This window comes from Sebastes fasciatus, chromosome 21, assembly GCF_043250625.1.
Source record: "Sebastes fasciatus isolate fSebFas1 chromosome 21, fSebFas1.pri, whole genome shotgun sequence".
NCBI lineage: Eukaryota > Metazoa > Chordata > Actinopteri > Perciformes > Sebastidae > Sebastes > Sebastes fasciatus.
The window spans coordinates 10,903,743-10,931,520 of record NC_133815.1 but is presented as its reverse complement, the minus strand read 5'-3'; the positions used below and the strand labels follow the sequence as shown (position 1 = coordinate 10,931,520).

At 39.8% G+C, this 27,778-nt stretch overlaps 2 protein-coding genes across 12 annotated transcripts; one reads left to right on the top strand and one right to left on the bottom strand.

Annotated features, from left to right (window-relative positions):
• Nucleotides 1-457: 457 nt before the first annotated feature.
• Nucleotides 458-7,952, bottom strand: sec22c (SEC22 homolog C, vesicle trafficking protein). The gene is made up of 8 exons (XM_074622519.1): nucleotides 7,718-7,952; nucleotides 5,445-5,656; nucleotides 5,081-5,244; nucleotides 4,773-4,952; nucleotides 4,547-4,665; nucleotides 3,136-3,201; nucleotides 986-3,050; nucleotides 458-927 (listed from the first exon to the last, which is right to left on the bottom strand). The coding sequence occupies exons 2-7, from the start codon at nucleotides 5,624-5,626 to the stop codon at nucleotides 2,850-2,852; spliced, it is 912 nt and encodes a 303-aa protein (XP_074478620.1). The 5' UTR covers nucleotides 5,627-5,656; nucleotides 7,718-7,952; the 3' UTR covers nucleotides 458-927; nucleotides 986-2,849.
• On the top strand, nucleotides 5,115-27,250 carry nktr (natural killer cell triggering receptor). Of its 11 annotated transcripts, none has more exons than XM_074622508.1 (17): nucleotides 5,115-5,252; nucleotides 11,444-11,522; nucleotides 12,209-12,283; nucleotides 14,121-14,228; nucleotides 14,510-14,554; nucleotides 16,503-16,590; nucleotides 17,359-17,388; nucleotides 17,590-17,735; nucleotides 19,265-19,487; nucleotides 19,653-19,829; nucleotides 19,925-20,012; nucleotides 20,957-21,105; nucleotides 21,186-23,855; nucleotides 24,067-24,144; nucleotides 24,864-24,923; nucleotides 25,700-25,801; nucleotides 26,518-27,250. In XM_074622508.1, exons 2-17 carry the CDS (start codon nucleotides 11,465-11,467, stop codon nucleotides 26,585-26,587), a joined length of 4,167 nt encoding a protein of 1,388 aa, XP_074478609.1. In that variant the 5' UTR covers nucleotides 5,115-5,252; nucleotides 11,444-11,464; the 3' UTR covers nucleotides 26,588-27,250. The 11 variants fall into 11 exon arrangements, with proteins under 11 accessions (XP_074478609.1, XP_074478610.1, XP_074478608.1 ...); XM_074622509.1 differs by lacking the exon at nucleotides 5,115-5,252 and adding an exon at nucleotides 7,961-8,099 and having other exon boundaries at nucleotides 21,210-23,855; XM_074622507.1 differs by lacking the exon at nucleotides 5,115-5,252 and adding an exon at nucleotides 7,961-8,099.
• Nucleotides 27,251-27,778: the final 528 nt, after the last annotated feature.

Here is a 27,778-nt window from a genome sequence, read left to right as displayed (position 1 = left end):
CGTTGCAATCTCCTCACCTCACCGCTAGATACCGCCAGATCCTACACACTGGACCTTTAAATCAACTAATTCAATTGGTCGACAAAATCGTATTAGTGTTAGTCGACTAAGAATTTCTTTCATCAAGGACAGCCCTAGTCTGATCACTGCTGAAAGATACTGATTCAATAAACACACAAATCAAAGATCAAGAAATGGGAAAAAAGACACTATTTATTAATGAAATGTCAGTTTTACCACAGCAGGAAAGAATAAAGCCCCGTAATCACCAGTGTATTTGGCAGTTACAATGAATAACATTGTCACATTACCTCCCATTATTACAAACAGGTTGCAGCCACAAAACCCACTGAATCAACCTCATGACAGTCTAATTAGACACAAACAATTCTGCTGACTGCGTTTTGTATTGAACAAGATCAAGAAAATGTCCTATTAAAGGTACTACAAAAAAACGTTTCAGTTATTCAGATCAGACTTAAGACAAAAAAAATATTAAGAGAAGGCTGCCACATGTTTGTACAATTGTACAGTGTCTTTCTACTGCATTTTATGAACCTTCATAATCAATAAATTTATCCTTCATTTCAAGTGTTTAAATATCCCCCATATTATTTGGTTCTACATCTTTTCAAACATTGGCAGCAACATTTATTTTACAATTCATTTGGTCAAAAACCGCCTTTGTATCAAAAATATTACACCAATGTCCTGCACAGAAAATACCATAAAGTCACGATCGAAACTGACCTTATCCAAGAAAACCTCATTTAAACAAGTTTACTACAAAGCATCAAAAGTCACTGAGCCAGTCTAATTGACCAAAACACCCAGAGAGCACAACCTACGTGAGAACAAATCGAAAATGTATTGATAAGAGGCTCAACTGTGTTAATCTGCAGCTACACTACACTTTATGTTTCCTCACTCTTTTGTAAACTACGAGCTAAAAGTGACTTTTTTTTGTACATTATTGTGGAAGGACGTTTGGATTGTCGAATGAGATGCAACCTTTTTGTTTTCCTCTAAAATTCCCCTCTAACTTTCCTGATAAAAATGCCACAATGCTACTTGTTTGACAAACACTATGAACTAATAATTTACTTCCCTGGCTTAACAGACATTAGTGCAACTGTTTAGCTATTAAAATAATGAAGAAGCTAAATACACAAAATGTTAAATAAAAACTAAAAAGGAGACTTTGCTTATTTATGTAGCAGCACTACTGTTCTATATTCAAACATAGATTATAACCATATGATTTCTATGTTTCTGAGAACTACAGTTAGGGAGTGGTGTTATAAACCCTGAAGCAACACAAAAAAATTAACAAAGTAAACATAAATCAGGATATACATAAATAGCTGAAGAACAATTGCCACACCCAACACAAAAATATCTAAGCCTAATAGTGCAGTCAAACATTTTTTTTTCCAACAAATTCAAATAGTATTTTACCCATCAAATCAGTGCTTTCATATTTCATACCCGCAGTTTACATTTTGACAAAAAAAGATGAAACAGACAAACTAAATTGTTTTGATTGGACAAAAATGCGTTTTAAATGGAGTTGATGTGATAAAATTATCCTTTTTTATCACAAACTGTGTTGAAAATAATAAGATAATATGCCTTGACGTCATGCCTTACATGACTTTAAGACTAATATTCCCTCGGTATTGAATGTAGTTTCCATTACGTCATTAAATAACGGAGCCCTTACATTGGAACTTTTGCAATGACTAGCTGAGCACTTGCCGGTGTATCTGTACATAATTAAACAATTCAAAAAAAAGAAACGAAAACACTTGTTACACAGTAAGGCATGAAACAACCCACAGCTATACATTTACACCTCTGCATTAGGTTTTTACTGTAGCCTAAATAAAGGAAAACAAATAAAAATAGCTGCATTGTCCGCATTACTTGACTGTCACTGATCTTAAATCAAACTGCACTAAATCATAAAAGTATCACACCGCCACCAATGCAGGACGGACGATCTAACTGTCTGCTAATTAGGGGTGTAACGATTCAATGATCAACGATCCAATATTATCGATGCAAAGTGAAAACGTCGATATATCATCATCTTTAAGATCCCCCTTTTATTTTGAAATTCCCAATGGCACATCTGTGTCACCATTTCCGTCCAAGCGCACCTTCTTCCTACAGAGCCCGGTAATAAAATTGTCAATTCATATTTTAGTATATCATATCGTTGTCCAAAGAATCGATATATCATATCGTGATGAAACTTGTGATTTACACCCCTACTGCTAATCCGCCACGTGTGCCTATTTTAGAAGAACACTTAACTCTTACGTCTGTTACAATCACCATCTGTCACTTAGCATCGTAAACTGATTATACAAAGCTAAATCAATGGCTTGCGGAAGCAGAAATAATACTGAGCTGAATGAGCGAGCGTGACCGGCTTCAACAGTTAGGGTTGTGACAAAATTATTGTCTCTACGTGAAAAACTTTGGTCAGCAACTCCGACTGAAAAAAACTCTGTTTACTTCTAAAAAATGTTGGGACATGATGGCACAAACATTTTGTTTCTTAAACAGACTTTTCTGTTAGTATCTGTTTGCAGATATTTCACTGTATCCTCTTTACAGTCTTGGAAACAAATGTACACAAAGTGCAAGTACATACTGTATACAAGAAAATATTAACTTGTAATTATAGTTTTCCATGACGACACAAGACGTTTCCATGACGATTTGTAAATGTTTTTTTTTTGTTAAAAATCCACATGACGTCTTGATGATAACTCCCTGTCATTCTCACCTGCACTGAAAGAGCTGCGAGAGGTGCAACGCGGTAAAGTGTCCTCTGCTCGTCAGACCCCGCAGTCATTGGTTCTGTCTTGGAGTTTGCGGGTGAGGATGAGGACGGTGGCGACGGAGGCGACTGAAATGTGGAAGATCAGCTGCCAGGCGTTCCTCGGGCCGAGCAGGTAGAGGTTGCATAGGACTATCACACTCAGCAGAGTGAAGGACTTGAGTTTCTTCAGAGGTGAGTGGAACAAGTAGAGGTGGCACTGCGGACACAGAGAGGACACTCACATGGTGGCGGAAAGAGTTTGACATTTTCAGATTGCAGTTGAAAATGTGAGCTATATCTACCTGAAACACACAGCAGAAAAACGCCAGAAGAAACGCAACGACATTCCATATACCGTCATAATCATCCTGTGTATAGAAAAGGAACAAAATTATTTTCATTCATACTTTTAACTGTACTAGAGCTGCAACGATGAATCAATTAGTTGTCAACTATTAAATTGATTGCAAACTATTTTGATAATCAATTAATTGGTTTGAGTAATAATTTAAGAAAAACAAAAGTCTAAATTCTCTGATTCCAGCTTCTTAAATGTGAATATCTTCTGGTTTCTTTACTCCTCTATGACAGTAAACTGAATATCTTTGAGTTGTGGACAAAACAAGACATTTGAGGACGTCATGTTGGGCTTTGAGAAACATTTTCTGACATTTTATAGACCAAACAACTAATCAATTAATCGAGAAAATAATCGTCAGATTAATCGACAATGAAAATAATCGTCAGTTGCAGCCCAAAACTGTACTAAATTGATTTCGGATTATAGATAATTCACACAAGAGTGAAGGGCTGCACGGTGGTGCAGTGGTTAGCACTGGCGCCTCACAGCTAGAGGGTTGCAGGTTCGGATCCGGCTTGGGACCCTTCTGTGTGGAGTTTGCATGTTCTCCCCGTGTTAGCGTGGGTTTTCTCCGGGTACTCCGGTTTCCTCCCACAGTCCAAAGACATGCAGGTTAGGTTAATTGTGGACTCTAAAATTGCCCGTAGGTGTGAATGTGAGCGTGAATGGTTGTATGTCTCTATGTGTCAGCCCTGCGATGGACTGGCGACCTGTCCAGGGTGTACCCTGCCTTCGCCCAATGTCGGCTGGGATCGGCTCCAGCCCCCCCGCAACCCCTAACGGGATAAGCGGTTGCAGATGGATGGATGGATGGACACAAGAGTGACAATTTTGCCGTTTTGTGCAGACCTTATCATTATCAAACCTGAAAAATGCTAATGCACAGCATATCTATATCTAATTTTAGCTTATACATGACTATTTCAAAATAAAATCCCCAACTAAACATAACAAAGCCAAGCCATAATGCAGCATTATTTCTCTTAAACAATATTTTGAATATACATAATTGAATATAAAACATAATTTATGATGCATCAACGTGCTGGACTTCTTTTTTATATATATATATATGCACACACCAAAAAACTGAACATATCAACATTTCGTGTGCAATAATGTCTGTGTCCTACTATATTTGTATATATTTTATATTTGTTTTATATTTTGCTTATTTACTTCTCTATTTTTTTACTAACTATTTATTATATCTTGTTCTGTTTTTTACTGATGCCTCTTGTTGTTTGCATTGCCCCCTTTGCTGCTGTCACACTGAAAATGTCCCCGCTGTGGGACTAATAAAGGATTATCTTATCTTAATATTAGCGATAGGATTCTGGCACTGGCCATACCTGGAATGTGTACTCTATGAGGTGAACACCACGGATTATGTTCAAAGATGCACACATGATATTTAGGACCAGAGAGAGGATGCCTGGCGCTGTCACTGGTTCCAGTCTTACATTCTGGCCTGTTAAACAAAAGAAAGTGACCGTATAAATGTTATAAAATAATAAAACATTTCCTCATTTCTGCATTACAGAAACATGAAATAATAAACCATTGTATTGTTCTTACCAGATCCAGGACCTTGCTCCATGTGTCCATTTGCAATGCCGTTGGTGAGCTCCACTTCCTCCAAGTTAATTACTTGCGGTGGATGGATCCTCAGATCCCCCTGGACCTCCGCCAGCGTCACCTCCAGGGCTGGACCACCGCTCTGGTTGTACTGCTGCTTCAGCTTCTGAATGGTGCTGTCTGTCAATTGGCAGCAAACGTAACATTTAGGATAAATCAATGTGTTTATTTTTAGTTTAAGGCACCACAACATGGGAGCTTTGTTATCAACAGCAAATCTGGATGACAAAATTTCTCTTCCTACGCACCAAATTCCAAAAATGGATATGGCCTGGCTGCCAAGGCAACGACAGAGCTATCGAAGCATGCTGTGAACCCCCAGCGTAGATCTTCCAGGAAGCAGAAGGCCTTAGCAACGGGGAGGCTGCAGTGGCACACGGTCATGTAGGATACACCCTCCGATGAGACGAAGCTGAACAGGTGAGAGCAGAAAAGGTGTTTAGTAAACAAACAGCCTGACGCAGCGCGACATGGATGCCCCTGTGATCAAACGGACAACCTTCTGTCTGTCTGTCTTCGGCATCACTAAATCAAATACACACTGTAGACTGTGCATTGTGTCTTTTTGCTATTACAGACAATCTGCTGCTGCTTTGTTTCCTGAGTCCTTACTATATGTTGAGCTCCTGGCCCTTGACGGTCCCTCTGTCAGGGAAACGGGCCAGTGCCTTGCTGATGGTCCTGAGCTGCTGCTTCCTCTCCTGGAGCTCTCGGTTGTGTTCAAAGTCTGTGGAGGCCGACAGGGGGAGTCCATCCCTCACCCGAACCACGAAGGCAAACAGGATCAGAGACATGATCCACTAGGTCCATGGAGAACACACTGCCTACATGGGGTAAAGGGTAAAGAGAAAGATCAGATCATCAGTATTGCTATGTTAGGGCTGCAACTTTCATAATCTGACAATCATTTACTTGAATAATCATTAATTTTGGTCTATAAAATGTCAGAAAAAAAGTCCAAAAAGCTCATCATACGTTCCTAAAGCCCAAACTGACATCTCTAAATGTCTTTTTGTTCGAACACCAGTCCTGTTTACTTTTACAAAAGACAAAGAGAAACAACTATTTACAACTGAGGATTGATGTTTTGTTGCTTAAAATAACTTATATGATTATTAAAATAGTTGCAGATTAATTTACTGCCTATTGACTCACAGTATCAATTAATCGACAAGTCATTTCAGCTCCATTTAGATACACTTAGCTAATTACAGTCTAATAAAACAGCCCTGAACTACATCCTACCTTCATGAAGGATATAATTGAAAACTGACACAGTTTTAGACAACTTTATGGTCCTTTTAAAGGCTTATTTGTGTGTTTCTAATATTATTCGATTATTAAAGTGGGGTCCGGGGCACTCTGTCAGGGGGTCCGCAAATTAATTTGCTCTAATTTATAAAACTGTGCTGTATTGTTAAAACATGCAAACCTACAGATGGGGACCATTAGTGCCAATAAAACAAGGATATTGTGTCTATTACTGCCACCATACTGGTAAGCTTACATATCTGGATTTATTAGGACTATGCCAGTCTTGCTACTGTTCACTTTACTTGAAATGTAGGCTATAAATGCTGTCAAGTTGAGTCCAAATGCAATTTGAATAAAATCACCACCTGTTTAAAGGGACCGTTTGTAACTTCTTACACGCATAAATCACCCGGGTCGGTGTCCCATGTGCGCTTCGTGTATGTGCCGTTGCGCTTGTTATATCTAGTGAATCCCGTCTTGCAAAACAGTTTTAGCAGCGGTCGGAGGACGCGGGGGAGACCGTACCTTTGGTCTCCAGGGCCGGAGTCTCTGCTGTACTCTGCTCCTCTGCCTGCCTGCTTGCCTTCACTCTCACACACCGCGCTCGTTCTCGCTCTTTCGCTCCACTCTCACGTGCATGCGCGCACACTACACACTGCAGAAGAGTTCGTAGCTCTGAGAATATCTAGTGAATGTACAGTGGACGTTTGTGCAGAAATAACTCCTGCAGCTCCTCCAGACCAACAGAGGTTTCCGCAACGAGAAACGTTATCGTCTACCGACCGGGTGCCGGTGTCTCCCCTGATCCCTCCGACTGCGGTCGGGAGGCTGAAGCAGGAAAAGCTAACACTAAGAAAGGCATTGATTCATGGAGAGACCTCCGTCTGGTCAGCTAACATTACTGCCAAGCAGGTGAAATATAGAGTGATATTGTGGTTTTAGCTGATGTGTGTAGCCTCACTGTGTTGAGCGTAATCGTTCATGTCTATGTAGAGCGAGCACAAGCGCGAGCACAAGCCCGAGCACAAGCGCGAGCCCGACGCTGACTTTCGTTGACTTAACGGCCACAGGTGTCGCTGTTAACAAGCATTTCTGATTCTTACAAACAGTCCCTTTAAGTGTATATAAGAGGTATTAACATTCAATAACATTGCAAATGTCTCCTCTGTGGGACTAATAAAGTACCATCTCATCTTATCTTAACATAAATGTGTTTCTGTTTATCACAAATTGGCATCTTAAGAGTAGAAATGATAGTAAACATATGTTTAATCAGTGATATGATTAAGAAAATGTTATCCACTGAAAGGGTTCCCTGGCCCAAAAAGGTTAAAGGACCCCTGGTTTAGGATACCCTCACTACAGCCTCTCAGAATAATTTAATATGATTAAACATACAGTATATTACTAGTGCAATAGAAACCAGCTGCACCACAAACTACAGCCTCCAAAAATGACCATAAAGTTGAATTATCATTAATTTAGTTTTAGCAGGTGCACACATATGGCAGCTGAGTGTATTGTTATTATTAGTTAACTGCGTAGGTTTAAAGATGATGCAGTCCTGTTATTATTTTGCATGGAAAACAATGAGATTTGAATCTAGTTATATACATATAGTAACACCTTACCTCATGATCATGGCTTTCATGCTGCACCTTAGCTACTATAGAGGTTAGCGAGCTACACCATCATATACAGCTTACACACCAGCAGCAGGTAGCCAGCACCAGTTTCACACTCTCTACTACCAACGATTAATACAGAGAAACTGAATAACCTCTTATAACATATATAAGTTATGTTAAATTTAACAAACGAGCTAACTTTAAATATTCTTCCGGATACAACAAAAACAAATCTTCTACGGAAACGCGAGAGGGACACTCGTAACACACAGTCGGAGGTATTATGCAGCAACACCATCCGCTTCACTTCAAACGGAAGTTAGCTCGTGCTAATAGGTCGGATTGTCAGTGACTAGCTAATTACCTGGCTAGATACTGTACACAGGTGAGTTACGATATGTCATTTGCACATTTGGATAACCTGTAATGTGATTTTCAACGTTACGTTAAATGTGAATAGTGGCGTTAATTGAGGCGGAGAGAAACGTAACTAACGTCTGTCTTAGCTTAGCTTAGCTTAGCTTAGCTTAGCTGTTGTTGACTTACAGTTATGTAGGTCACATGTTTGCTTGTGTCTGTTATTGCTCTAAACATGGCTTTAACTTGTCGTTATTGTGAGTAAATTGTGTGCCTTGTTTGATATTTAGCTAACGCTGTACAAGTCGTGAATGTAGACATTGGTTGAATGCGACGTTACATGACTTAGGACATGTAGCTCACATTACCTCTAATTTATGCAACTAAATGTACTTCTAAAGTGTCGATTATTGCTGTCTATATAAGATAAGATACTCCTTTATTAGTCCTGCAGTGGGCAAATTTGCAGTGTACAACAGCAAAGGGGATAATGCAAGAAATAAGATGCATCAGCTAACACAGTAACAAAATATGAACCATTTAAATAGTATAAAAATAGGAGCAGTATATACAGTATTGACAATAAATAGACTATTAACAAAATTGCACAAGTAGAAAATGATATTGCACAGTGAGAATGACATGAATGTCTGACAGCTGCAGGAAGGAAGGACCTGTATATATATAGTTATATATATCTAGTTTTACTAGCTGAACATACCATTCCCAGTACATTAAACACAGTCATGGTTTGTAACATGATGAGTTTGGCCATTAATATAATGCATTCCTGTCAACATGTTTTCTTTGGTCTGATTTGGTGATGCAGTGTAACTCAGCACCAGCTTCCTTTTCATTATTAGCTGTTAAGTAACATACTAGTGCCCCAGTAACTGTTCATTAATTTGCTTAAAATGAAGACACACTTGACAAATTAGGTTGTAGAAATGTCTTCCTTAACCCTGCTGACTACTCCAGGGCTTGCTCCATAAATGTTTTCATTGAGTGAAAGCCACATCTTTTTCCTTATGGTTTGCAGTGGCTTATATTTTGAATGCTTTTTAATATTAGCCACTGTGGTCTTCATGACTTGGAGGACATGTAGCTCACATTACCTCTAATTTATGCAACTAAATACTTGAAAACTCTATGCACAGTGTCGATTATTGCTGTCTATATGGAGTTTATATGGGAGTTTTGCTATCTGAAAATATCATTCCCAGTACATTAAACACAGTCATGGTTTGTAACATGATGAGTTTGGCCATTAATATAATGCATTCCTGTCAACATGTTTTCATTGGTCTGATTTGGTGATGCAGTGTAACTCAGCACCAGCTTCCTTTTCATTACTAGCTGTTAAGTAACATACTAGTGCCCCAGTAACTGTTCATGAATTTGCTTAAAATGAAGACACACTTGACAAATTAAGTTGTAGAAATGTCTTCCTTAACCCTGCTGACTACTCCAGGGCTTGCTCCATAAATGTTTTCATTGAGTGAAAGCCACATCTCTTTCCTTATGGTTTGCAGTGGCCTGAAATTAAGTCCAGTAATGATGCTTGCTCTCTGTTCCCCTTGTTGGACTACTACACCCACAACCCCCACACACGCACACACACACACACACACACACACACACACACACACACACGCACACGCACACACCATATGAGGTGATAATTATTACTCTCACAATTTGCATGACACTGGCTGCATATTGTTCAGAAAATACAGAGTCACTGAGGACATGTAGCTCACATTACCTTTAATTTATGCAACTAAATACTTCTAAAGTGTCGATTATTGCTGTCTTTATGGAGTTTATATGGGAGTTTTTACTCTCTGATAATACAATTCCCAGTAGATTAAACACAGTCATGGTTTGTAACATGATGAGTTTGGCCATTAATATAACGCATATCCTGTCAACATTTTGTATTGGTCTGATTTGGTAGTGCAGTGTAACTCAGCACCAGCCTCATCATTAGCTGTTAAGTTACATACAGCAGACACTAGTGCCCCAGTAACTGTTCATGAATTTGCTTGAAATGAAGAGACACTTGACAAATTAAGTTGTAGAAATGTCTTCCTTATATACCCTGCTGACTGTACTCCAGGGCTTGCTCCATAAATGTTTTCATTGAGTGAAAGCCACATCTTTTTCCTTATGATTTGCAGTGGCCTGAAATTAGGTCCAGTAATGATGCTTGCTCTCTGTTCCCCTTGTTAGATTACTACACCCACAACCCCCACACACACACACACCATATGAGGTGATAATTATTAACATGTCAGCACAGTGACTCTGTATTTTCTGAACAATATGCAGCCAGTGTCATGCAAATTTGTGAGAAGATTACGCTTTTAATAAATCTTTGCTGACAGATTGTTGGACGCTCTGCTTTCACATTTAGTCTTGCACTTTACCAGCGAAACAATGCCTGGAAACACAGACGTGTTAGTATCTAATACAGTATGTGATGTGTGCACACAAGCTGCCGACACACCAAATATTGGTATGTGGTTATAAGTAACAACAGTTTATGGTCTTCTTTGCAACAGGAGAGGAACGCTGGTTTTGTAAACATAATTTAGGGTGGTGTAATGATTTCCTAATCATTTGACACGGGTAAACAATGTGAGGTATCATACTGTTATTGGTGTTTGCTTACTAGGGCCGTGTATTGGCGAGATTCTGACGATACGTATCATGATACAGGAGTTAATACTGTAAGCAAGGCGATACTGTAAGCAAGGCGATATATTGGGATCTGCCTTTATAACTGTCCCTGTAACATCCAACATCATAGCACTACTTTGAGAGGGCACATATCTTTGCAAATGAAATATAGTATTGACTAAGTTAATATTTGCATGTAAACTATTAATTAAAATTTCGATATTTTCTTACAACCCTAGTGCTTACATTGTTGTAGTGGCTACTTGTTCACAAAATCAAACATGTTCAAAACCAAAAGGTCTTGAATATAAATTCCCATCCACTCCCACTGTCGCTATGTTGTTGACCAGGTTCAGTAGTAGCAGCAATTTGTGACATTTCACCGTCACACAGTGGAAGCAGAGTTAACATGTACAGCGAGGAAGCTGTGCTGTGCTCTCGATTTGCATATTAGCCAGTTCATTTCCCCATAGACTCCTCTCTCCCCTCCCTTCCATCTCTCTCTCCTCCCCTTTCTGTTTCTATCCTCCCTCGCTGTCTTTTAGTCTCTCTACATTGTTTTCCAACACACTCTTCTATAATATGCTCTACTTTGTAGGTGTATACTCCAGAAGCTCACTGCTTCTTTAAGAGAAGGGAACCTTATTATTTTTCCTGCTGAGCTTTTTTTCTACTCTTTCTACATTTTAGGTCACCCGGACTTTGATCACAATGGGGGTGAAAGACCGCCCTCAGTGTTACTTTGATGTGGAGCTCAACCGGGAGCCAGGTAAGAGAATTTAAAATTGCTTCATAGTTTTGAGAAGTAGTTAAACATGTAAACAGCCTCAGCTCATATCAATAGCCGATTACTTTGAACTGACATCATCAATAAAGATGTTAAAATTCTATGTATGTAGTTTGTTTTTGTAGCCTTGGAGCTTTTGATTGATATTCATTTGGTCGTATAAAATGAAACTGGAACACACTGGATTGGTAGGCTATTTTTGTGTTAGTAACCGTATCTGTACTGAAGTGTTGTATTAAAGTCTAGGCCTGAGAAGCGGTTGGCATCAAGCAGGAACTAAGTGTAATTGATGTGAATGTAAAGACCAGTTTAGTGGCTTCAGGCTAATTAACTGTAGTTAAGTCATATTTGCAAAGGGAGGGACAAAACTACCCCCCATCAGGCTCGTAAGAATAGCTTCAGATTTGCTCCTAGCTATGGAAAAGTTTGTATAAGGTCTGAGCTTCACCGCAGGGTTCTTCTAATTAATGGAAGCCAATTAAAAGTGTGCAATGTAGTCACATTTGGGCTTCTTGTGACTTTTAATTGTATCCATTTTATTTCACTCATTATTTTTTGTAATACCACATTTATATTGACATTGAAGAAAAAACATTAAAAAACATAACAAATTTTTGTAGCTACAAGGTAAAGTGAGCTAATATTTGTCTCTTGTTTGTGTGTTATAGTTGGGCGTATAGTCTTTCAACTTTTTTCGGATGTTTGTCCCAAGACAAGTAAAAACTTTCTCTGTTTGTGCACTGGTGAGTAATGTTCAGTCAAGGACATGTTTTACTCTTTATCGTGCTTTTGCAACATTTACTGTATTGTATATCCAAGTATTTGTGTTTCAAAAATAAGAAAAAAACTGTAAAACATAGCATTATAGTACTCAATTCAATTTCCACAATCAGTTGTGTTGTTTTCTATAAAAGTAAGAGACATTTGCGATTTACTGGTGGCTCAAGTGACTAGGGTACATGCTACACAACGATCATTTTGTGGGGTTAAATCGTGTCTCTTCCATCACATTTCACATCTCTTTCTTTCTAATCTTTCCTGTATCTATCAGAAAGATAATAAAAAAAGAATGAGATATGAATTTAAAAATAAGAGCCACAGTATCACGCTACACACCCCTCTCATCATTTGATATCTTGAGGAAAGGAGCTAATGGCTGTAGTGTAAATTGGACAGTGACAGATGGAGTCACTGGATGGGTAGAGGGGTCCTCTTCCTAGATATTTCATCCCACTGAGTTCAGTACACAGTGTACTGTAGTAGTGGCGGTCTGCCTAGAGATAGCCATAAATCTACACACAGACTGCAGATCGATGCTCCCTCTCATATTTCAGCCCACCTGGCCGACGGGAATGAGATGCCGACAAGGGCAGACATGGGAGACGGCTGGTTAGTCTGTTCCTTTTCTTGGACACACAGACGCAACATAAGACAGTGATATACACACACAACTCAGCTGGGCAGTTTGCTGTGGCTGTCTCAAAGTCTCGAATGTGTCCTTTTGCGAGGGATGATCAGCTCACACCGTTAGAAACCAAACCCTCGGAACAATACTGAAGCCAGTGAAGCAAAAATACTAGAAGATTAGCAACCTAAGCTGCACATTTGAACAGCCAGCCCTCTGTCTTCAAAAAGCACCCCTGAAACACATCTAATGAAATCTCTGCATTCACGTCTCCTTTCACCCTAGGGGGAAGGGAAATCCGGGGAGTAATAGCTTTGGGCCAATATTCTGTCCCCTGTTGATATCGCTCTGGTGGAAGATTTCTTAATGAGTTCTGCAGTCCTGCACAGGAGTATTAACAACAGGATGCCTGAACAAAGGCATCCAGTTTATTTAAATCCTTCCCCCCCAAATGTGGTTTTATTCTCTTGTTTAGAAGAAACCCCTTGTGGCAACTTTCAAACCTAACATGTCTTAAAGGGATAGTTTGGGTGTTTTGAAGTGTGTTTGTATGCGGTACTTATCCATAGTTATTGTATTACCTACAGTAGATGACGGTCGGCCAGCCCCTAGATTGGAGAAACAGACAGGAGTTACTGCACGGAACCAAAGCAATGTACTGAACGTATTTTAGACACCTAAAAGAGAGGCCCACCTAAAAAAAACGATATCCGTTTAAGTCTACGCTATATTTAGAATATCTTCACAGCTATATCTTGGTATCAGACAGTCCTTTATGACGGTAAACTGAAGCCGTTGTATCCGTCTACAGCATGCTCTCGCCAAAGCCACCAGACTCCATTGGAAAAACCTGTAATTTTACCTCGCAGAGCACGGGGTTTCTGGTCTATTGCTGCCTCGATCGGGTAGTTAGTTTGTATTATTGTGTAACCAAAGTCACACAATTAACAAACCGATCGAGGCAGCGGTAGACCAGCAACTCCCATGTTCTGCGAGGTAAAATTACAGTTCTGGTTGCTTTGGTGAGAGCATAGATAACTTCTTCAATTCCACGTAGGAAACATAGACTGCATAGCTGTCTGATGGCAAGGTAAACTGGCAAAAAGCGCTTCATACAGTAGCAGGTCTGTTGAATGTTTTATGTTGGATAAGAGTTAACAAGCGTGTAATTGCAGGTGAAAAGGGAACCGGCAAAATCACAGGGAAAAAGCTGTGCTACAAAGGCTCCACATTTCACAGAGTTGTAAAGAACTTTATGGTCCAGGGAGGCGACTTCACCGAAGGTAATAAGGTCTTAATGTATAACCTCATTTACTCTTAAAGTGTGTGTTTAATCAAATTGTCTGAATAGAGTCAAACTGCTGGTTTAATTTTTTACATCAAATCCAATGGAAAGCATCAGAGCTGCTGTGAAAAAGATGCTGTATCTGATTTTTTATTTGTTTAAGGAAGAATTAAATGCTCTCTTAAGTACAAGACATTTTTCAATAAAGATGATGCTTTGCCTGGTTTCACAGCTAACAATTAATTACATTCATTTATACACACTTTATTATCTCTGCAGGAAATGGAAGAGGGGGAGAATCCATATACGGCGGCTACTTTGAAGGTAATGGGAATATCACATTATCTAATAATCATTGTTGATGTCTCCATAAATGTTTATCTAAATACAACTTTTGCATGAGCATAATGTTGCATGTGCCTGTCGTGCTACTGTAATAATGGGTTTCTTGTGAATTCTCCTGTATCCATGTATGACTCCGTTGACCTTCACTTTTCCATTGTATATAGTGCTGTCTTCTATTTAGTATCAGGCTTTATCAAATCAGCATGGAGAGTAGGTATTCTCTTTACTGAAAGCTACAATCTTCCTGCCCTAAAATTTTCAACATATTCTTTTATTTATAGAGTGGTCTTTTGCAAAAACGAAGGTAAGAGATGTACACAGCTCAGTAACACAATGTCAACATTGTCTCCACCACCTTCCTCTGTCAGTCAAAGCAGTGCAAATGTTTGCAGTGGCGCAGATGCAAATATTTTGTACCGAAGGGATGTTACAGGATTTTTCTATTCTAGTGTTTTTATGTTACGTATGTGATATTTATAGCTACGCGACTGCAGGTTTCTCTGCTAAATAGGATGAGTTATAGAGTACCACAGTGGAAATAAAAGATGTAGCCCCACATGGATATAGTGTATGTAGATAAAATAAAGATTTAGGCTTTGGGAAGGATTTTAGTTTTTGTGTTTTCAAATAACCTTCATATATGCAAATAGCTTGATGTTATTTATGACTCAATGCTTTTATTCTATATGTAGTCAATTAACTATTAACATTTATGTGTTTTCTGTCTTATATTTAAAGGAAAATGTACTGTGGGTTTTCATATTTTAGTCTAATATTTGCTTATATTCTACATCACTGTGGACCAGTTTTCCAAAGCATCCAGTATGTTTAGTTTATGTTCATTTAATGTGCTATAAAAAATTATCTTCAGGAGACTTCAAACTTGCATTAGATTCATCATAGTGAGCGTCTAGTCGCTTTGGTCCTGTTTACATGACTCTCACTGTCAGACACTTTGTGTGTACATTTTTTTTTTTTTTTACAACCGTTAAATTTTTTTCTTGGTTGTCTAATTTTTTTTTGACTGATTAGCTATTTCTAAACTCTGCTCGACCCTCGATCTTTGAATCTACAATCATTAAGAATTTTCTAAATTATCCCGACTCAAAGATAATGTAACCTTGAAAGAAGAAAGGCAAGTGTCAAGTCCAAACAGTTTGCCTCCCATAGCATGCTAAAATGAATGGAAACCAATATGATATTCTTTGGAACAAGGTCAGAATGATGTAAAATATATGTGATTTGTAGGGTTGGGGGGAAAAAATCGGTACAGCATAGTATCGCGATATTTTGCATGCCAATATTGTATCGATACACGGACGTCAAGTATTGACCTTTTATTATATAAACTATTAACCTCTTAACAATCCGACGGCTGATATTCTGTTTTTCAGAGGTTGTAGTGAGTGAAGATACTGGCATCGTATGAAATCTGTACCAACCATGTCATACAAGCTTGACATCTGACCTCAAGATATCTGAATGCAAACTGTATCTTATCAGATAAAACACATGTTGACAATCTGCAGAATTTTGCATTTGAAAAAAAGTAATAAATCACAATATATCGTATCGCAATACTCAGTATATCGCAAAATGTTTACAATCGCAATAAAATTGTTTCATGACTTACGTATCGTGATTATATTGCGTCGTGGGGCTTCTGGTGATTCCCACCTTTAGTGATTTGTAGTTGATAGTGACAGTAGTTCATGCAAAACCAGTTTGGTACTTTTAGAAAAGGACTAGAAGCAACAAACAAAAACCTTAATAAAACTGCCTTTGAGGAAGGACTGGTTGGTGAGGCAATGATTAGGTTTAATGGATTACAATCTCTTTTGTCCTGTTCTTCCCTGAATATTTCCGTTATTACGTATCAGAGAACGCACTCTGACACTTCGCTCCCTCTTTCTCTGCTCCCCAACAGACGAGAACTTCATTCTCAAACACGACAGAGCCTTCCTGTTGTCGATGGCCAATCGTGGGAAGGACACCAACGCTTCGCAGTTTTTCATGTGAGTAAAATGAAGTAAATCAAATCACTCTGCACCTTTTTAATAACTATACCATTTAACTGACGGGTCACTACATTATTTATTTGCTCTCTGTAGAGTATAACTTGTCATTGAGTGTGAACGTCATCCACCCCTCTCTCTCTCTCTCTGTGTGCAGTTAGATGTTGAAAGTGCAGAGAAACATGGATTCATTCTTTTTTACCTACAAATGTGTTACATTTTTTCTCTTGCCGTTTTTGTGTAAAATTTACAGAAACTCTAGCATCCTGCTCTTCCAAGGTAATGTGTCTCCAAGGCTGTGTTTCTCTCTCTCCTGACTGTATTTATCATTCACTAGTTTGTATTTGCAGAATACAGTGTTTATTTTGGTTATGTTCTGCACAATATTCACAAATTGCTCAAGGTTATTTGACTTCCTTTATCACTAAAACAGGTTGTCACCATACATTAGAAATTAATAAAACATAAAGGAGGAAGTGTATACAGACTGTCTTTCTTTGTATGATCCAAATACGGTCATGTAATTGCCGACACTCTGTTGTTGTTGAGGGTTTTTAATTCAACAGCCCAAATTACAAGAGTTTTCTAAATTGATTTGCAATCAAATATTATTAAACAAATGGTGGTCTGTCATTTTTTCCTGTGGTACATTAGAGCCCACACTTTGTTGAAGTTGCTTGTTTATTCTCATTCTTTTCCTCCTTTTTCTCTTTTTCTCATGACCCCACAACTACCACTGGTTGACCTTTCCTGGCTTCCCACAAACAGCACAACCAAGATGGCGCCTCATCTCGATGGGTAAAATCTGATGTCACTTTGGCACTCACAGAAGGCATCAGAATGGTCTTTACAGTTAAAGCTCCTGAAAACTTGTATTTCTCCCTTCAGAAAGAGAGAAAAAATATGTTTTCAGGACCCTTTGAAGACACTGAAATCATATAATCGTCAAGTCGCTGTGTAGTTGTGAGAGGCATCAATCTTTTTCTACCTCTGTTACAGAGTCCACGTCGTCTTTGGTCTGGTCATCTCCGGCTTTGAGGTGATAAAGAAGGTCGAGGGGCTGAAGACTGATTCAGCCAGCAGACCCTACGCTGATGTGAGAGTGATGGACTGTGGACAACTTTTCACCAAGTCCGCTAATGACGGTAAGTTCACCAACTAATCTACGTTTATTGAAGGTTAGGGTTAGCTTTATTCTATATTTTAAATCTGATGAAAAGACCAAAATCAGACTTCTGCGTGTGCCACTCAGCCCTAAGTTCATTTGTTCCTACTGAAGATATAAAACTTAATAAATGTCACAATTACATACTTTCATTTTTTACAAAAGGCTCTGTTATTTCCTATTTAATTCTTTAATGCAGGTGAATAGGGTAAACAAATTAACTCATAGATATCACCATTAAACTTCCCTTTTGATTACTCATTAAGACAATTATTTTATGTATTACAAGTAGGGCTGTCAAAGTTAACACGATAAAAACGTGTTAATGCTAATTCGTTTTAACGTCACTAATTTCACTAATCTTTCCACTAATTTTTAAGCTGTAGCAGGCTCAGTTTTAAAGCTAGAGTGTCATACTTGTCGGGAAGGAGGCTAAATAACGCTCAAAACTTACGCTATTATCTTAGATAAAAAATGAGCGGTTAATCGCAATTAAATATTTTAATCGATTGACAGCCCTAAATACAAGTTTTCTGAAATTTTATGTTTAAATATGAAAATGAGGCATTATCTAATGCTAACTTTTGGTGAATTTAGGAGAAATCTACAGACGTAAATAGAGAAAGTAGTAAAATAAACACCTAAATGTGTATTTTGGATGTTTTTTTCCCATTAGTCTGAAAGAAGACATGTTATAAAAGCAAAAAAGGCCTAACTGGCAAAATTGACCAGTGCATGAAAAACACTGTTTTTGCCTTAAAACAGCTGGACACTGTAGTTTTTAGCAAACGCTACTTAAACAGGAGCACATGGGGACTATTTTCAGCCACTAATTAAAATATTGTTTCTCATTTATGTGTTTTTTGGACAACAATGGAGCTCATATGAATACACTACATCAGGCTTTGTATACATAAACAGTACTTGTTAGTAGGATCAATGCATTGTTGTTTTTAGACTTTTTATGGGAAAACTAATCACCAGACTTTTTAATTTTGATCTATGGTATGAAACCATCTCCAGTTTTTGTAGATCTGATATATTGCCTCCCAGCCAGTGTTTGTTAGTTCTTAATACACACGCTTGAATAGATGTAATCCATTATTTCTCAGTGATGTATACATAAATTCTCATTTGTTTTTGCCTCCTGTGGGGAATAACGTTTGTTGCCTGTGATTGTAACTGGGTCATATTTTGTGCTCATTCTGGAAGAGGTTGGCATTTTGATGCCAGCATTTTTTCCCCCCAGTGGAATTTGTTACGGGGCATGTAACCTGATCTTCTGTTTAATGAGGATCAGAGAGGTGATCTCTGTGAAGTTGAGTTGGCATCTGCTCCACCTGACTGTGCCAGGCCGGCTTTCAACATACCGAGAAAAATCAAACAAAGCCTCAGTTGTTTTAGTGTTACACCACCCTGAAAGTGACTCCTAGCTTTTGAACTTTCCTTCTTACTCTTACTAAGTAGCATAATGAAATGACATTCATGCCGTTGTGTTTCTCGCTTCAGTACTTGAAGGCAAGAGGAAAAGAACCAATCATCCGGCTGACTCGGCCCTCAATTCCCACGACTCGTCCTCTCAGTTCTCCTCTTCATTTGGATCTGAAAGCGAATCAGATGAAAAGCACAAACATCGCAAGCACAAGAGACATGCAACGAGTAAACGGTCTAAAAAGAGAAGGAGGGAATCAAAGAAGGAGAAGAATGTTGATGTTCTGCCCTCCAAACAAAGGTAGTTTTTTGTTCATGATCACATCTTTACATGCTTATATAATGTACCTCAAACGATCCGTATATCCAATTATAAATAGAAGCACTGACATGATTCACTGTCAGCTTTAGGAGACGGATAGGTTCTATGCATAACAAAATATTGTTTTGCATATTGTTGTTGAAGCTCTCACAGTCCTGTGGAAGGAGAGATGTTGGAGGCAGTCAGTGATGTTGAGGGAGAGAAGGAGCCGAGTGGGAGGAGGGAGAAGCCTGTAGTCCGACCAGAGGAAATCCCACCGGTGCCCGAGAACCGCTTCCTGCTGCGACGGGACATGCCATCTCAGGATGATAAAACAGAGATGTCAGTTTTTTCTGAATATATTTCAGCTTATACATTTAATAGTATACACCTAAGTAATTACCGAAGGTGTTTACTTTGAAATTTGATCTTTGCAGAGTTGAGAAAGATGAAGCGTCTCTTTCAGCTGACCAGAAACCAGCCGTCTCCAAGTCTGGACGGAAGATTAAAGGCAGAGGAACAATGGTACGCTCACCTCAACTAAGATCACAGATTCATCTGTTCAGATCATCTGGTGTTTATGTTGTATTTATTCTTGTAGTAGTCTGCTTGTAATTTTACCTGATCCACTTTGACTAATTCCAAAGGCCAATATTTATACCGGTGTAATACAGTATATACTACCGATGTCAAGGGGTCGCAGGTAGACATTGCTTCCTTTAAGGGGTCACAATCCAAAGAACCATCGCTGTAAAGAATTGTCCGACATCTATTTTATTGACACCAGAAACAATTGTTTTCTCCATGCTCATAACTTTTTTGCCACTAATATGCATTCTGAAGTTATTTTTACAGAAGTCGCTTAAAGATATCAAGCCATGCCATTTTCGCAGTTTGCAATACAAGCCAATACAATAAGTTAGTTCTGTTTTGAGCAGCATAGAGCCACTAGATACCCAGAGAAACCTGGAGCGACTGTAGCTCAGTGGTGGTTCAATCCCCGGTTTCTGCTGTCTGCATGTCGAAGTGCCCTTGAACAAGACACTGAACTCCAAGTTGCTCCACTGGCGCTTTACAGCAGAGCACTGATCCTGAAATGCTTAGGATGGGTTAAATGCACAGGTCAAATTTTATGTTTGTATCTTCTTATACATACAAATCATATAAAGTTTAAGTTAAGAAATCCAAGCTCAAATAGCAGCCTGTAGCCTCCCTTGCATCCAACGACGTCACGGTCATGTCAAATGGATGCAGGAAGAACAAAAGATTTTGCAGCTAAATATAGCATGCACTGAAGAATTTATCGTTTCAATCGACATATACCATGAACACTGATTAGACATCCATATAAAAGCGCCACATTTTTCCTTTGAGGCAAAACATCTTTAAGCACAGCCTCAGAGAGCTCTCTAAAGAGTTTTGACGTGATCTTATTAATGCAATTCTTTATATTTTAACTTTTTTCGCAGAGATATCACACCCCCACAAGATCTAAATCGTGCTCTGCATCTGTGGAAGAACGCGGCAGCAGTGAAACTCCGCCACACTGGAAAGAAGAGATGAAGAGAACCAAAGTTTATCAACCGCCGAGTGTCGAGAGATGGAGCAAAGGAGACAAGTAGGACTTAATGTTTTACTTTGTAACACCAAACATCAGTTTTTTCTTTATTTTTCTTCATGCATCTTTTGACTTAACAGATTGAATGACCATTCCTCAAGCAGATGGGACGACAGGAGCGACTCAGTGTGGTCCCGGTCTGCAGAACACTCCTCGGACCGCAGCTCCGAGAGGTCCAGCCTGCGCCGCCAGCAGAAGAAAGAGAAGAAGAAAGCCAAACACAAGAAGAAGGCCAAAAAACAGAAACGTGGCAAGAAGAAGAGCTCTGAGAACAAACCTCAAGAGCCTCTCCCCTCAGTGGGTGAGAAGTCGGTGTCTTCAGAAAGAAAGTCCAGATCCCGCTCTCCATCCCGCTCCTCTTCAAATCAGCATAAGTCACCCACTCGGAGGAGACGGCGGTCCTCGCTGTCTTTCAGAGACTCACGATCCTACTCTAAATCCTACACATCCAGTCGGTCCAGATCAAGAGGGAGGTCCAGGTCTTATTCAAGATCCAGAAGCCTTTCTAGGTCTAGAAGTCGGTCTTTTTCTAGATCCAGATCTCAGTCCTATTCCCGATCCAGATCAAGATCAAGATCCAGGTACAGATCTAGGTCTTTGTCTCCAACCAGAAAGAAGAGTTCATCCAGATCCCCAAGAAAGAGGAAAGCCAGCAAGCCCAAAGCGGACGCCATGATGCCCGAGAAGCTTCCAGAGAGCAAGGTTAAGCCCGTCCCCAGACTCCCGAGCGTCCCTGCTCCTGAAAGCGCCCCTGTGATCCCCATGAGCGACAGTCCCCCACCCTCACGCTGGAAACCCGACCAAAAGCCCTGGAAGCCCTCTTACATCCACATTCAGGAGATTAAAGCTAAAGTAGCTACCAACTACGCCGCTGGACAAACAGCAGCGAGTGTTTCAGAAAAAGCTCCAACTTCCGTCGCACCAAAGTGTCTGCCTGGTGACTCTGAAAGCCACAAATCTGCAGGGCGCTCACACAGCAGGTCCACCAGAAGCAAGTCCTACAGCCGCTCGTACAGTCGCTCAAGGAGCAGAAGTTACAGCAGGTCCAGGTCCAGATCCCCTCATCAGTATAACAGCAGGTCGTCCTCCTACAGCAGATCAGACTCTGAAAACTCCCAGAAGGCATGCAGCAACAAGAAGAACTCACTAGACAAGGAATGGAAAGAGTATTACAGCTCTCTGAGGAGGATAAAGAATTTAGATAAGTACATTTCACTCACCGGCAGTCAGGATGCTCAGTCAGGATCGGAGAAGGGGGCAAGCTGTGGGCGTAGTCCTGATATCAGCGACTCTTTGGAGAAAATAAAAGAGACACAGGATCAAGAGACGAAGCATCACGGCTCAATGCCGGCAGAGAGCTTTAACAGCAGGTCTGAATGGGACAGTGACAGTGATAAAGTGAGCCAAAGCAACAGCGCTGCCCTGTCAAAAAAGAAGAAACAGGCAGCTCAGTCCAGCGAGGTGCTTGACAAGAAGTTGTCTGCTCTCACTGGATGGAATTCAGAAAGCGATTCTGAAAATATAACCGCCAAGACGTTGGCCATATCTGAAAAAGAGGAAGGAGAGGCTAGTTCAGAATCAGACTATGAGACCTCCAAGAAGACGTCGGAGGCAGTGGCCGAGTTGGCACACAAGATCGCTGCTGCTGCTGCTGCTGCTGCTGCTGCTGCTGCTGCAGCTGCTGCTGACGGTGATAAGTCAGAGGAAAAACCTGAGAAGGCCGCAGAGCCCGAGAAGCACAAGAGCAAGAAGAAGGCCAAACGTAAGCACAAACGAAAACGAAGAAGTGAGAACAAAAGCGGTAAGGACAAAGGAAAGAGATCGAAGAGGAAACATCTGAAGCTCAAAGAGACTTTTCACTGGCAGCCTCCTTTGGAGTTCGGAGACGAGGAAGAAGAGGATGAATCGAAACGAGAGAAACGAAGTCCTGGTAGAGCTGTCAAAGCGAGGCCTGGTGTAGGCGATGAAAAATTAACCTCTTTAAACAAGAATCCGACCAGAGAAAAAGAGAGGGCGCAACAGAGAGCAAAAGAATGTATCAACAAAAACCCCAAACACACTGAGCCTCATCTTCAGTCGTCCAACAGGAACGGTGCTGATTTACCCAGCGTCAAAGAGCAGGAGGCGTTAGATGATATGGACATTTGTACCCCAGATCATAATGCTGAAATTGTAGAACCTCCAGTTATGCAGGATTTGTATAATAACGCCCCCGAGTTAACCCTAAAATCTACCTCAAAGTCTTCAGATATGGCGAGCAGAGATAGTGCTTTACCCCACAGCAAAGAGCAGCCTTCTCTTACCTCCACGACAGCAGCTGGTGGACCACAAGATGAAGCTGGTAAACCTACCGGCACCGCCATTAATTTCAAATGGAGGCCTTTGAAAGGAATGTCAGCTCTACAGAACGTCAATGTGCCGCCTGTCGCCACAAAAAACGTCCAACTTCAGGAGAACCTGAACCCCAACACGCAGGCAGTGAGGATGGAGATAAAAAGCAAAAGCCGGGTCCGGCCGGGATCGCTGTTCGACGAGGTTCGTAAGACGGCGCGGCTCAACCAGAGGCCGAGAAACCAGGAGAGCTCTAGCGAGGAGAGATCCCCCTCTGTGGGAAACACACGGGCGACGTCCCGCACGCGGTCCCCGAAGAAGTCGCACTCCGTTTCCAGTCACCGGTCCCGCTCCAGAGGCTGGTCCCACTCCTACAGCAGGTCCAGGAGCAGATCCCGCAGCTCCAGCTCCTCCTCCAGGTAAGACAAAAAGGCACTTTGATTAAGAGCGTGAGGGCAGCATCAGTAAATTTTTCTAAACGCCGGAGAGGCTTCTTGGACAAGATTGTTGTGAAGTGATAAACCTGACGGATGTGAAGCATTTAGTCTAGAAGCTTAAGTCTGTCGGTAGCGCAGACCTTTTGTTCTCGCTCGGGTAAAATGTCATTTATAACGAACGTAATTCTTTTAGGAGCCGTAGCAGGAGTCGGAGGAGACGTGGAAGAGGACGGTCGCGCTCTCGTAGCAGCAGATATCACAGGAGTCACAGGTACACCATGAAACACCGATTTAATAATCTGAACCTGGCAATAATCTGTAATCGGCACCTTAATGGGTCCCAGTGGGGAAGTGTTCAGCTAAAAAGAAACCTTAGAGCTCGGGAGGTTTCAGTAACATGCTCTTTATTTTACATTTCAGCAACTCTTAAAGGAATACTTCACCCACAAAATGACCTTTTATATATCACTCAGCCCACGTTACGTTGAATTCTTGAAAAAAAACGTTGTTTTTTCTTGCATGCCTCCAGGATGAACAGATAATAAAAATACTGAGTAAAGTCTTGATGAATTGAAATAAATTGTTTGTTTGGATTCTGGTGTATGAATTTGTTATATATTTATTTATTTGTATTTATTCATATTTCTTTATTATGATTTATTTATTTATTTTAATCAAAAAATATATATTATAAATTTAATTTTCTTTTATTTATTATTTATTTCTCTGTTTTTGGTTCTTCGTTCACCGTGGAGGTATTAGAGAAAAACAACGTTTTCTTCAAGAATTCAAGGTAACGGTGAGTAATTGATAAACAGAATGGTCATTTTCTGGGTGAAGTATTCCTTTAAGGACAGTCAAAAACCTCTGTCATGTTAAAAAAGCTGTTTTAACTGTATACACAGCCCTCCCCAGACTTTCCATCGTATGTTTCCACTGTGTATTCTGTGTATGACGTTGTTGTATCTTTTTTTCCTCTTCTTCCATCAGTCGGACGTACAGTAGAAGTCATTCCAGAAGTCGCTCATATAATCGCCGTCGGAGATCCAGGTCTGTGAGCTATTTAATACGCTAACAGACAGAAATAGAAATGTTTAATTGTTCATGTGAGGGGTCACTGAGTCCTCTTTATCACTAAACATACATATAAACATACCAGTAATCATGTATAGAATATATTCAGGTTAAAACACTATGATCTATTTTTATCTCAATCACAATTTCAGTACTTCAGTATTAATTTGGAGTTTGAAAGGATATTTATATACCTGTCAGTTTTTATTACTGGTTTATATGATAGCATGGAAACAATTGATACTGAGTAATGCACATCAAGCAGAAAAGGACTTGTTTGACAATGTTAGAGATAAAACAAGAAGGTGAATATTCAATTATTCTATCGACTATTTTGATAAATCATTTTTCAAGCAAAGTGAAGATTTGCTGCTTTTTGCTTTGTCTTTGTGTGATAGTAAAATGAAAATGGTTATTAAAAGACGTTACCTTAGGCTTTATAAAAATTGTGTTGGGCATTGTTCTCCATTTTCTGGCATTTTATAGACCAAAAGATGAAGAAAATAATCAGCAGATTAATGAATAATTAAAATAATCATTAGCTCCTGCCCTAGAAGAGATCAATCCTATCTTTAGTCATTAATTATAGCAGGAAAAAGCAATCAATCTTTTTCACTGTGCACCCAGACAACATCTCAATAACTGTGTAGAATAATTGTAATAACTAGAACTAAACAAATCTTTGTGAATCAAACACTATTATACTATTCTGGAGATATCCCCTAAAATAATACCTCTGTACGTCGATGCAGGTCGGACTCCTACGACAGCTATTCCAGTCGGAGTCGCAGTGCGAGCAGGAGACGAGGGCGCAGACGAAGTGACAGCTACAGGAGTTCGGACCGCCGATCCCGGTAAGACGCTCTGTCCCCTGGTGAACCCTGACACACATCAGCAAGGTGGCAGGTCTCAGATCAGCCTTTTTAACCTTTTATCTTTTCCTTCCTGTGGCTGACTGTTACATTGTGCTTTTAACATCAAGACATACTGGGACAACAGGGTTTCTCAACCTTTTGTAACTTGAGGTCCACTTCTGATTGTTAAATGAGAAACTGGGCTACGAGTGTGTGTTATTCCGCTGTCAGCTGTAATGACCCACATGAATATTCAGCTTACCCATCACAATTATGAATCCAAAGTATTCAGGGTCATAGTTCCTCACCACACACTTTGAAGCTTTTACTGGTGCAGGGTTGTCCATTTTTTTGTTTAAAAAATCTGCTCCATTCAGTCACTGCATCTGAGACCGTTAGTTATGTCTGTAAAGGGGAGACTCGTGGGTACTCATAGAACCCATTTTCTTTTAGATATCTTGAGGTCAGAGGTCAGAGGTTATATGATACCAGTATCTTCACTCTAGCTTTAAGACTGAGCCCGCTACAACCTCTGAAAGACAGAATAGCGGCTGTCGGATTTTTAAGAGGTTAATCTAACCATTTGGGAGTACCTCCGCGGCCCACTAGATGGCGCTCTGAGGCCCACCAACTGTTGAGAATAGCTGCTATAGCATACAGCCAAGTGTATGCATCTAATTGATGTCTGAAAAGTAAAAATATTTTGTGTTTTGCAGGTCGTACCGCTCCTCCAGCCGCAGTACTTCCAGGCGCAGAAGTCACAGTCGCAGCAGTCGGTACAGTTGAGCCTCAGCAGGCAGGTTGTCGGGTTCAAGGCTGCTGAGAGGAAACAAAACCACGAAGTCTGGACACTGTGTGTGCACAAATCATAGGAATAACTGCGATCATCACAGATCAGCAACTAAAGATCCAAGAGGAAAAGTTGTATTCCATCTTGTTACTGGTTTAATACTGTACGACAGTCTTTGAGGAAATGAATGTTATAGAATTTGAATAAATAAACCACTTTACAAGCTTATACATAAGGCAGATTTCCACAGCTGAGAACGACAGCCTAGAGGTATAAAAAAACAAATCCTACGTTATAAATAATGAGAAATAAGCTATATATTTTATATTTGTTTATTCCTTTTCTACTTTTGTTTTTTTCTACACTGAAATGTACAATCATTATACTGTAAGTGTCTAATCCTCCCAGTAATGACGTGTTTGAGGAGTTAGTGGGTAAAGTTGAGGCTCTGCCTTCAATTCAGTCTTTTTTTTTCGTAAAAAAGTCATCACTCAATGGAAAAAATAGCTTTTTCTGGCAGCTTCAAGTTGTAATTCATCTTTGTTCCATTCGTTTATTGCTGTATCATGAATGTTAAAAGCTGTACTCAAAGTATAGTATGTCTGATTTGGATTTTATTCAAACAGTTATGAATGTTAATAAATGCCACAGCATCTTAAGCCTCTGTTTTTTTCCTTCCTCACCATACAGTTGATAATCGTGCAGTCAGTTTATGGACTTGGAGAATTTGTACCTTTACAATGTCGCCATCTACCAGTTCAGTTCAAAACTGCAGCTTGTGTGACCTCCGAGATCAATATTTATATTTATGTCAAACGATATAAATGAACAAAGACTGATTTTCTTTTTATAGAATCTGCTGTCATTTCTTTCTATTAGATGTAATGCAATTAGAGGAATCTGATTAATGCACAACTATAATTTCACTCACTTCATTGGAATAAGAAAAAAGGGAGCAAAGACTCCATTAAATTATTAATCACACTCAGAACTAATTGAAAATGTAGCTAATATTTGCGTACACTTAAAACTGTGCTGGTGTGAGAGCTCCTGTCTCTCTCGGGAGCTTTTGTGAGCTGCATGTTAGAAACCAAGAATCCTCCATCGGATACAGATCCTGTTGAACTGCTACAGTAACTGTCCATTTCTTTATCTGCAAATGCAGTCAGTCAATACGTCTACAGTTC

What these genes read in the sequence shown, in the direction of transcription:
- sec22c (XM_074622519.1), bottom strand. Translation starts at nt 5,626, where the DNA reads ATGTCTCTGATCCTGTTTGCCTTCGTGGTTCGGGTGAGGGATGGACTC. An exon ending in GGCCAGGAGCTCAACATATA is followed by an intron (nt 5,245 to 5,444) that starts GTAAGGACTCAG and finishes TCACCTGTTCAG; the next exon opens with CTTCGTCTCATCGGAGGGTG. An exon ending in GGAGCAAGGTCCTGGATCTG is followed by an intron (nt 4,666 to 4,772) that starts GTAAGAACAATA and finishes TTTGTTTAACAG; the next exon opens with GCCAGAATGTAAGACTGGAA.
- nktr (XM_074622508.1), top strand. Translation starts at nt 11,465, where the DNA reads ATGGGGGTGAAAGACCGCCCTCAGTGTTACTTTGATGTGGAGCTCAAC. An exon ending in ATACGGCGGCTACTTTGAAG is followed by an intron (nt 14,555 to 16,502) that starts GTAATGGGAATA and finishes GCTCCCCAACAG; the next exon opens with ACGAGAACTTCATTCTCAAA. An exon ending in AACGCTTCGCAGTTTTTCAT is followed by an intron (nt 16,591 to 17,358) that starts GTGAGTAAAATG and finishes TCCCACAAACAG; the next exon opens with CACAACCAAGATGGCGCCTC.